Source organism: Microtus ochrogaster, chromosome 18 (genome assembly GCF_000317375.1).
Source record: "Microtus ochrogaster isolate Prairie Vole_2 chromosome 18, MicOch1.0, whole genome shotgun sequence".
NCBI classification, from domain to species: Eukaryota; Metazoa; Chordata; class Mammalia; order Rodentia; family Cricetidae; genus Microtus; species Microtus ochrogaster.
The window spans coordinates 50,381,201-50,391,478 of record NC_022020.1 but is presented as its reverse complement, the minus strand read 5'-3'; the positions used below and the strand labels follow the sequence as shown (position 1 = coordinate 50,391,478).

General features: G+C 46.8%; 1 protein-coding gene across 1 annotated transcript in view; it reads right to left on the bottom strand.

Moving 5' to 3' along the window:
* Positions 1 to 10,229, bottom strand: part of Nedd4l (neural precursor cell expressed, developmentally down-regulated 4-like, E3 ubiquitin protein ligase) — a 322,283-nt gene extending 312,054 nt beyond the window's left edge. Inside the window, exon 1 of the mRNA XM_026783372.1 lies at positions 9,905 to 10,229. Within this exon, the coding sequence (XP_026639173.1) occupies positions 9,905 to 9,952 (48 nt within the window). The 5' untranslated portion in view covers positions 9,953 to 10,229. The remainder of the gene's footprint in view (positions 1 to 9,904) is intronic.
* Positions 10,230 to 10,278: the final 49 nt, after the last annotated feature.

Here is a 10,278-nt window from a genome sequence, read left to right as displayed (position 1 = left end):
TTTATAAATTTTAATTATACATATTTATGGGGTATATACAGCATAATAATGAATGCATACAGTGTTGTAAAGACCGTTTCTATCTCCTAAACCATTAAATTTGAGATTAGCCTGTGGCAATCACACACATTTATGGACACTGTTATTCAAATACAGTATGTGATTACAGCAGCTTGTACATCATAGGCACCGATCACATCTAGGCAAACAGTATTTCCATTTCCCCGTCACTGCTTCTGTGTTCAGAGTACTCAAGTTCCTCTCTTTAGTTATTCATAAAATACATAATAAGTGCTTATGGAACCATAGTCATCCCACAGTTCTGCCTTACTTTTAAACGTATAAAGAAAAAAGAAAGTCTGTTATGGAAACAAATACAAGCCAATAAGAAAGAAAATGATTTTATAAATTATCTGCAATCCCGTTGTTGAAAGCTTACTAAATCCAGCCACTAGCCTGCGGGGACAGCCCTGGTCATTTTTTTTCCCTATGTGTAAACTCTTGTGACAACAGAATTCTATTGCACCAGTTTTCTGAGTGTCTTATTACTGACATCGCCACAAAGTCCTCTTCTGCACTATCAGCTACCCACACCCGACGGCACCCTCTGCTCAGCCTCTTTCTGGCAGGGAAGCCAGGAAAAGCTCTCACCCGGGGCTCCAAGGGCCCTCTCTCATTAATATTCACTGGCAGCTAAGACAGGACTGCAAGGCAGGCATACCAAAGACCAACTTCTCAAGAATCCACGGAAAGGTACCCTAGGGCCCAAAACCATCTTGGAGAGGTCTGCTCATAAAGCTATCACGTTCATGTCCCCTCTAGAGCAAAGGTTCTCAATCTTCCCACTGCTGCGACCTTTAATACAAGTCCTCAAGCTGTGGCAACCCCCAATGAAATACGGTTATTTCATTGCTACTTCATAACTGTTGCTAGTGTTATGTTATCTGATATTTACATTACAGGTTGAGACCCACAGGTTGGGGACCACTGCTCTAGAGTTAGGAAGACTCAGTCAGGAACTGGGACGAACATTTAATCAGTAGAGTGCTTGCCTTGCAAGCTGATGCCAGGGGTAAACCCCCAGCACTGGGAAGAAGGAGGGGAAGGGAGGGGAAGGGAATGGAGGGAGGGAGGGAGGAGAGGGAAAGGGAGGGGAGGAGAGGGACAAAAGAAACAAGAAAGACTGCTGTGGAACAATCTTTTTGTACACTGCAAAGATATGTCACTCTGATGGGTTTAATAAAAAGCTAAACAGTCAAATAGCTAGGCAGGATTTCTGGGCATGGAAGACTCTGGGAAGAAGGTGGAGTCATCAGTGGGACACAGAGGGAAGAGAGGTTAAAGCCAGGAGTCACTTGGCAACATATAGATGAATTAAAATGGCTAATCTAAGTTATAAGAGCTAGTAGGACAATCCTATGCTAGAGGCTGAGCTTTCATGATTAATAATAAATCTCCATGTCATTTTCTGTGAGCTGGCAGTCCAAAGAAAAATTTGTTGACAGAAGACGGGGGAGGGGTGAACTTTGCGGGAGAGCACTTGCCTAGGAAGGCCCTGGGTTCAGGTCCTAGACCCAAAGATTCATACAATTAGTGCATTCAGTAAAAACTCTTCAATTCAGACTCCCTGAACTTCTCAGTGAGGATGTTTCAAATGCACACCAAAATTATATAAACCTAAGGTCTGGAAAGATGGTTCTTCCAAAGGACCCGGGTTTGATTCCCGGTATCCACAGGGCAACAACCATCTGTAATTCTAATCCCAGGGTATCCAATGCCCTCTTCTGGCCTCTGCAGATACCAGGCATGCTTGTGGCATGCACACATAGCCACAGGCAAAACACCCATACGCAGAGAGAGAGAGAGAGAGACAGAGACAGAGAGAAAATTAAAACTGCTTACAACTCTGCTTCACTTATAACAGAAATGCAAGTGGGACAACTCGGTGTAACCTCCTTCAGGCAGGAATGTGCTAGTCACTGTTTCCAGCTGTACTTATCACTATTAAAGCAATCTCAGCCTTTTAACTACAATAGGGTCACTTTATAATAAAACACAATGTAAACCAGACATGGTAGTGCATACATGCCATCCCAGCACTCAGACAGCTGAGGCAGGAAGACCTTGAGTTCAATTCTAGCCTTAGCTCTATAGTAAGACCATGCCTCAATAGCTCCCAACACACATACACACACACACAAACACACACACAGAGAGAGAGAGAGAGAGAGACAGAGAGAGAGAGACAGAGAGAGAGAGACAGAGACAGAGAACATCATCCAGAACAAGCCTAAGGCCTCAGAACCAGCCCTTAATCAGACAGAAAGTGAAAATGTAATTATAAGGCAAAAAGTTGTTACCACACACAGAAACAATCAAAAGTTGGGGTACAACTCAGGCTCTCATTGCTGCAGCCCAGGTCCCCGCCATGTGCCCTCTGCCTGGGAGACAGAAGCAGAAACATGACAGAATCACTCAAGTACCATTCCCACCTGACTTCAGCCTGCTGAGAAAACCTCCGGTACCTAGAGCCCTGACCAAGTGACAGGGAGCTGGACACCACAGCAGGACATTCCCTACAGGGTGTCTGTCCTTCGTGGGACCACTACCCCAATGAGCCCTTTCACGGTCCAAGTCCAGATGGACAGCACATCACAGCCTCTTTCAAACAGAAGGAAACTCATCCCTGAATGGCCCTTTTCTCCTGGAGAAGAGAAGCCACAAAGAGAATACAAAGTCCCTGAGGATGCCTGCCTGCCAAGAAGTCACCAAACGCTGAATGTGACGAGAGTGGGCAATCTGAGAGGTTTGACATTAGACTTTGGTGAGTTTCGAATCAATACACGGTTCTGCAGTCAGGGACAAAAAGTCAACTGAAGTGTCAAATTCAAACCAGTTCCCCAGATACAAATAGGGGTAATGGCTTTTCTCGCTTGCAGACATTATACAGCAACAGTCAGCAGTGGGGCCGTCTGAACTCAGAGCAAACCTGGACGACTATCACGAAGTATAGACAGGAACAGCTGCCAGCATCAGCTAGGATCCACGCTGCAGGACTGTGCTGGGAATCAAGAATCTCTTTAGCAGGGTTAGTGATGTAGCTCAGTTGGCAGAGTGCTTAACCTAGCAGGCACAAAGCCTAGGGTCTGGTCCCTACAACTACATAAACTAAGCACGGAGGCATTGTAACCCAGGAGGAGCAGAAATTCAAGAGTGTCACGGGCTCCACAGTAAATTAGAAGGTCGATCCGGGGATACAAGTCATCCTGGAATCCTGTTTCATGAAAAATAAAAAAAAAATCTTTTTAGCAACTAGGATTAGAGTGGTTGTCGCTGGTTCTGTCTCGATGGCAAGAAATTACAGAAAGGCACACACAGCACAACCGGAAGCATCGGCAATCTCTACACAGACAAGGGAGGACTGGGGCAGAAAGGACCTCTGTGTGCTGGGATGCTGCGGGGATTTCTCTCTCCAAACCTAAATGCCTGTCACTCTCTCCTGAAGTTGTATCCATCCTGGGTAAAATGAACCTGGAAAACACTCAGAAAATTGATTGCTCTAGCTGTTTTATCTATTAAGAATCACACTTTGGGTGTTTTTTTTTAATTATTATTATTAAATAAGTCATTTGTTCTTTACAGAAATAATTGGTTTTAAAACCTAGTGTCTCTATTTTTATCTCCAAATCATGCTGTCGTTTCCAAATTCTACCAACAAGCAAGGAGCCCAAAGTAACATTAAACGGTAAACAGTACAAACATTGCCACCTATAGTCAGAAAGCAAGAGCATCGGTTTGTACGGCCACCTGCACGAGAAAAACCTTACGTCAGAAGTAACCTTCAGTTTATCCTCCCCACACCCTTCACTAATCCCAACACTGGATTATTTATTACAGTATGATCATCTTCCTTAATGTGGACTGTCAAAAGGTTGCTGTAGCCCCAATCACAAAGATTGGAAAGCCAGGTGTGGCAGCATGTGTGCAGAGTCCCAACTGCTAGAGAGAAACCGAGAGGCTGGCGGGAGGCACAAGGCGTCCCTCTAAAAACACAAACAAAAACAAAAAACCAGAAGGACAAACTCATCTAATCCAGCACCTGCAACACCAAAACTGCAAACTTGAGAGATTCCCCCCGCGCACGCACACACACACACACACACACACACACACACACACACGCACACTGTTCTTCTAGTCTCTCCCCTCCCGGCTCTGCTACTCACCAAAAATCCAAAATTCAGGGCAGCAACTAAATCTGTTCAGCTTACCTTTTAACTAAAACAACAACAACAAATGTTAAGATAAATAATACGCTTTCATTCTGTCACATACAGCCACTTTATATCTGATTTGGGTTTTGATTTGTCCCAGAGCTGTGGATCCAACCCAGGGCCTCAGGCATCAAGTCCTGGTTTTTAAATAAGCTATTTGAAACACTACACAGAGCAGAGAGGTGATTAAATGAGCAATGAACACAGGTTCTTCTAATTTACCAGGAAGTCAAAAGTGTTGTTGCAATAATGTTACGTTCTAAAGTGATTCATAACTTTTAAACAGTTTTAATGACCGGCAACTCCTATGCAAGCCACTTCACCAATTGACAGTGCACAACTCAGTGACATTGACTCCATTCACAGGAATGTCTTCCTCGAACACAGTTCTTTCTCTTTTGAACACACAGTAAGCCTATGGAAGTTCCCCAGATTTCTGAAACCAACCTTCAGAAACACATTTCCCAGTAGTAAGAGTATCCCCTGTCTCAGAAGTGGCCTAGCACCACAGACTATCTGAGTTCTCCATGGCAGCTGTTTCCATCTCCCATCCCTTCCAACAAATTTCTTATTCCTTCAGTTAAGACAGCTGTTTTTCAGTAATAGATAAATAAATAAATAAGTCGTGTATTCTGACAATAAAACAATGAAACAGAAATTAAAAAAAAAAAAAACAGCCACAGTTCCTCTTCTCTTGAGCCTGGGTATTACTATGAAGTCTGGCTAACCTCCAGCTCACCATCCCCCTGCCCCACCTCCTCTGTGCAGCAGGGATGACAGGTGTGTGCCACCACAGCTGGGGACACAACATTCTTGGTGAAAATTAAAACTCTGAAGAAGGGATTTAAAACACCATTCTGTCTGCCCACTTGACAAGAGAAAGGCTCACAAGTGGGAGCCGGCTGGCCTCACAGGGATGAGGCCGAGGCTTCAAGCTCTAGCACTGCAAAAACAGTCTTTAAACGGCTCTGTTTTACCGTCTTAATGTGCAGCAACTCTGCCACAAATAATTCACACGGTGGCCCGGCCCTGGGTACGCAGCATATGAAGGAGTTTAACCCTGACCCAGCACTGAGGATGCTATGACTGGGAAGACAGTCTAGCCGTCCCCACACCTTTGGACACAAACATTATCCACACAGTGACATCCGACAGCAGTCTTGTCCTGAATGTCTCCCACAACTGCCAAGATGGTGTGCGGGGTTTGACCAGTCACTTTAGAAACGAGCTCACAGATGGCTGTTTGCGCGGCACCATGGAGGCTCTGCTTTCTCCTCTGCTATGCTCAGCGGAGACTACTCCTCTTTTTCTAAGTCTTGCCCGGATGCAGGTACAGGTACGGATAGAGACGTGGAAATCTTGAAAGGGCTAACCTGAAGCTGCAGTCTCAATGGCAAAGTATCTGCTTAATACGCAAAGCTCTGAACCGAACAAAAATGAAAACAAAAAACTTCCACTGCTAGAGATTCTGAAGCCAACCACTTAGAGTAAGCCACCAGGCTTACTCTTCTAAAAGAACTCATCAGCTCTGAAATATTCTTGTTTCCTATTTTAACATCCTTGAAATAAAGATACCTACTAAAACTGACAGTGTGTCTTAACTTGACAGCAATCTTTGCTTTTCTTTTAGTGGCACATAGAATAATGATATATCTTAAGATGGTCAGGGCCTTAGAATGAAACCAATATGCTATCTAGGGCCAAGGTAACCTTAAGTGTACATTAGCAAGTTTATAATTACGTACAAATCAGTAGAGACTCTTAAGGTCACAGAGAGCAAAGAGCGCTGAGGGTGGTAACACACTGCCACACAGGAGAAGCACAGAAAAGCGCTAGCTATTGCCAGGTGAGACTGTCACCCAGAGAAGCCGCACTTCTCAGCGTTTTCACGAACTCTCCCAGGCTTTAACGCAGTATGGAGACCATACTAACGAGAGTTAGCACTCAATTTTGGTCAAGGAGTGTTTGTTTGCAACCCGTAACGTTTAGCTCATTTTGCACTACCATGGATAATCTAGCTATGCAAACCTTTCAAGGCGCCTGGAGGAAGAGACAGAGTGGGGAGCATACCTTAAGAACTCAGGCTCTTGGGCCAACAGGCCTACCCACTGGCTGAATGTTTTCACACAGTTCATTTGAGCTCTCTTAGCTTCCATTCCTCAGCCAGAAATGACAGCATACCTCAAGAGTCCTTAATGAAGCATATGTTAGATGATACACAGTTGTTTATATGGAAGAAGAGGTATATCCAATTACCATCTTACACCAGCCTGACCTTCACTTTTATGCCATTTGCCTCTTTCTGGCCTCCAGAAACACTAATGTCTAAGTGAGCTATCTTACTGTTTTGTTTGGGGCTGTAGGATTTTTGTTTCATGGTTCATCTGTTTGTTTTTGAGAAGGTTCTGGCTCTTAGGCCAGGCTGGCCTCAAGCTCCCTATCCCTTCCTCTGTCTCTATGTGCTGGGATACCACAGCTAATCTCTTCCGAAGGCTGTCACTCAAACTCTTGATATTTTATCCAATAGAAAATCTCCAAAAATGATACCTTTCTCAGGTGTAATGAAAGATTCCAAAGAGTAACAATAATATTCCTGAGTAAACCATGCCAAAATAGGCTGCAGACAGCCACAAATAAATTCAAACAAGAAAAAGCCCTTCAAGGACCCAAGCCAGATGTAGAAATGAGTCCAGACCTTTCTGATTCCAAACCAAAGCTGATCCTCATCCATGAATTCGAACTGTTGTTCATTAGCTAATCCCTTTAATACCAAAACTCAATTGATGGTAATTCGATTTTGGTTCCCGAAACTGACATGCTTTAAATAAGAGAGACTATGAATTCGAAATCACCCAAGGAAATTCAGCCACAATGCATATATATAGCACACACGCCCACAAGAGCAAAACCTACATCTTCATCCTTCTCATTCAGTACCCTAGCCAGACCTTAGACTGATGCCCCAAGCTGCAATGTCTTGGCTCTGGCATCCTGCTATGCTCCGGGTTAGCACCATGCTTGACCAATAGCAGTACGGAGTTCACTACTTAGAAAGAGTGGCTTTCTAAGCTGGGATGGGACTAAGTTCATTCCAAATACACAAAGCTTTCCACCACCATCACACACGAACAACACAAGTCTACTTTCAAGATAACCCTGGGTATAGTGCCTGTTTTTCTGAGGTCTCCAAGTAGACTCCTTTCTACAGCTACATGAGTATCTTCATGTGATACTTGCAGCCCACTAGTCCTCCCTATTTAACACAACTTGAGCCTCTGGCAATGTTGGTTTCACTGGGCAGCCCGCTTTCAGAGCCTGTTAATCATGCCCATTTGTTTGCTTACAGACTAATTTGGGAGACATAACAAACCAAGTAAATTTAACAATTTGTTGTTAATACTACATGAAGGCATTCTGTCCGTCTTTCTGAGCAGAGGACCCTCCCACACCAAACAGATACCTTAGAAATATGAAAAGAATCCTTTTCTATTGGTGAGAGAAAAATGAAAAAGGAAGGCAGACGTGGCTTATGTGGGATCATATCCAGTGTGTGAGGAGCTAAGCAGAACCATCCACAGCAAGGCAATACCTAGATAAACAGTGTCTTCATCACCTCTTGCTATTCCCTGCACAGTCCCTCTGACAACATGCAGGCGCAGTCACAGGCAAAAGCCCCACACACTCAGGTTTTGTGTCTATGTTCTTCACTTTCACACCCAACACCAGTCAGGATCAGCAGTGATTCTCGAAGACAAAAGTGCTGAGATGCGCCCGTGGATTCTGACACTGGCTGCCAGGGTAAACAAAGCCCTCGCGCACCAGGGACAGGAAGGATTCCTCCAGGCAGATGCATTTTCCAAAACAGCCTCAAAATAATTCTTTCAAGGAGCTCTTAAAAATAAGCATGTTATTTTTAAAAATTAAGAGACCCTAAGATGAAACGCAGCTGTCTTCTTCTCCCTTGATACCTCATCCAGGGAGCCCTTTGTTCAGGAACGTCAGTATCTCAGCACCTCCAAAAACTAGGACTGCCCTCCAGCTCCAGATAAGGAGCTAGAGAGAATCCCCTGGGTAAACAAAACAAGTCTACTTCCACCCATCTCCAGGTAACAGCACAGGAGACACACACACACACACACACAATTTATTTTACACAAGCACGGCAAATAATCAAAAACATATCACACAATATTTGCATTGTGATCATTCTTTGATAAAATAAACAATCCAGCAAGCACTATCAAAAGATAAAATCAACCCCTTACATGCCCTGCCTACCACAAGATACCCATTTCATTCCACACTTAGGTAGAATATGCACACACAAACACACACACCCATGCCACAGTAGAAAAGCTGTGAAAGGCACAACACACACACACACACACACACACACACATATACACACACGCCAGTAGGGAAGCTGTTGCAAGCAAAGCCACACCGTGAATCTGTCTCAGATAATGGACTCTGTTTAAACCCCACCCCCATCACCAGAGAAAGAGGGAATCTAAGAAAGAAAGGAGCGAGGGTAAGACAGAGAAATCGAGAAAGCCCAAATTTCCAGGCATCCACTTTTCATGAAATGCACAACCAGGATAGGAAATACCTCCCTGCTGAGTAATGCTTCATGGGTTGTAAATTCACCTCTCAAAAGGGGAGCCAGACCTGGGCGCGCACCCCGCCAGATGGCGAACCACTCCTACCTGCTCCATCCAGCCTGCCTGTCACTCCGCGCCCGCGACAGGCCTCCCACCCCCCTTTTTGGCAGAGCAACACACCAATAAGAGTCGAGAATGGCTGGTCGAGTGAGGGCTGAGCAGTGATTTAGCAGGATCGTTTCAAACGAGGGAGTGGGGACCGCGATGAGCGAGTGAGGTTTTTTAAAAACAAAGCCCTCTCCAGTCAAACCGACCGTTTGGGGGTGTGGCTTATTCCATTCGTTTTATTAATAAAAGAGATCAATGGAGCTTTCTTCTCTCCACCCACCCCGGAGGTGCGGGGCTTTGAATCCTCTTGACTGGGAAGAAATGGCAGGGCTGCAAGCTTCCCCTAAGTTTCCTGCAGCACCTGCCTCCTTCTCGGACCATCTCCACACACCAAAATAGAAGAGTCCGGAATGCACAATCCCAGCTCCAGACTTTGCAAGACCAGAGGCGGCCGCACGCAACTCTCCGGGTGTCCCCTGCTCTCTCCGGGATCTGCACGCATACAACCGCTACAGAGCGCCCACTAGCAAGAAAAGTCCAGGGGGAGACACCACCAGTCTCCTCAACAATCCCCAGATCGCCTGCGCCACGCAGAGACCCCTGCAGCGACCCAAACGTGACACACGTCACGGACTCCAGGCTGCAGGGGCATGACCAGGAAGGAAAGTTGCCTAACAGCCCCGAGAGACGCGGCTTGCTGAGGAAAGGGACCCGCGGGGCAGAGGCACACGCGGCCTCCGCCCACCCTGAGAGCCCCAGACCGAGGAGCGCACCTCCCCAGTGAGGAGGGAGGACCAAGTCACCCACCGCTCGGGACAGCTCTGGGTCACCCGGATTCCGCGACCCACTGCTGGCAGGGGACACGCACACAGCGGAGTGGCCCCGTCCCTTCCCCACACAGCGCTCTGGGCAGGAACTCACCTCCTCTTCCGAAAGTCCGTAGACGGGTTCCCCGAGCCCGGTCGCCATGGAGCCGGCACCCCGCGCGGGGTCCTAGACGCTGCGACCGAATGAAGTATGTCTCGGGGCCGCGACCCTCTGTCCTTCTGCGCCGCCCGGCGGGGAAGGGCCGGCAGGTGAGGCTGCACCCGGCCGCGGCGCCGCTTCCTCCCGGAAGGCTGCGGGGACGCGCGGACTGGCGGCTCCGAGAACGCGCCGAGCGGCGGCTTGGCCCAGCCGCTCTCTCTCTCTTTCTCTCTCCACTCAGCGCTGAGCCCGCCGGGCTCCCGCCCCCGCCGCTGGCTCTCCCGGCCTCCCCAAGCCCGCTCGGCGATCGCCGGGACCCGCGCGCCCGC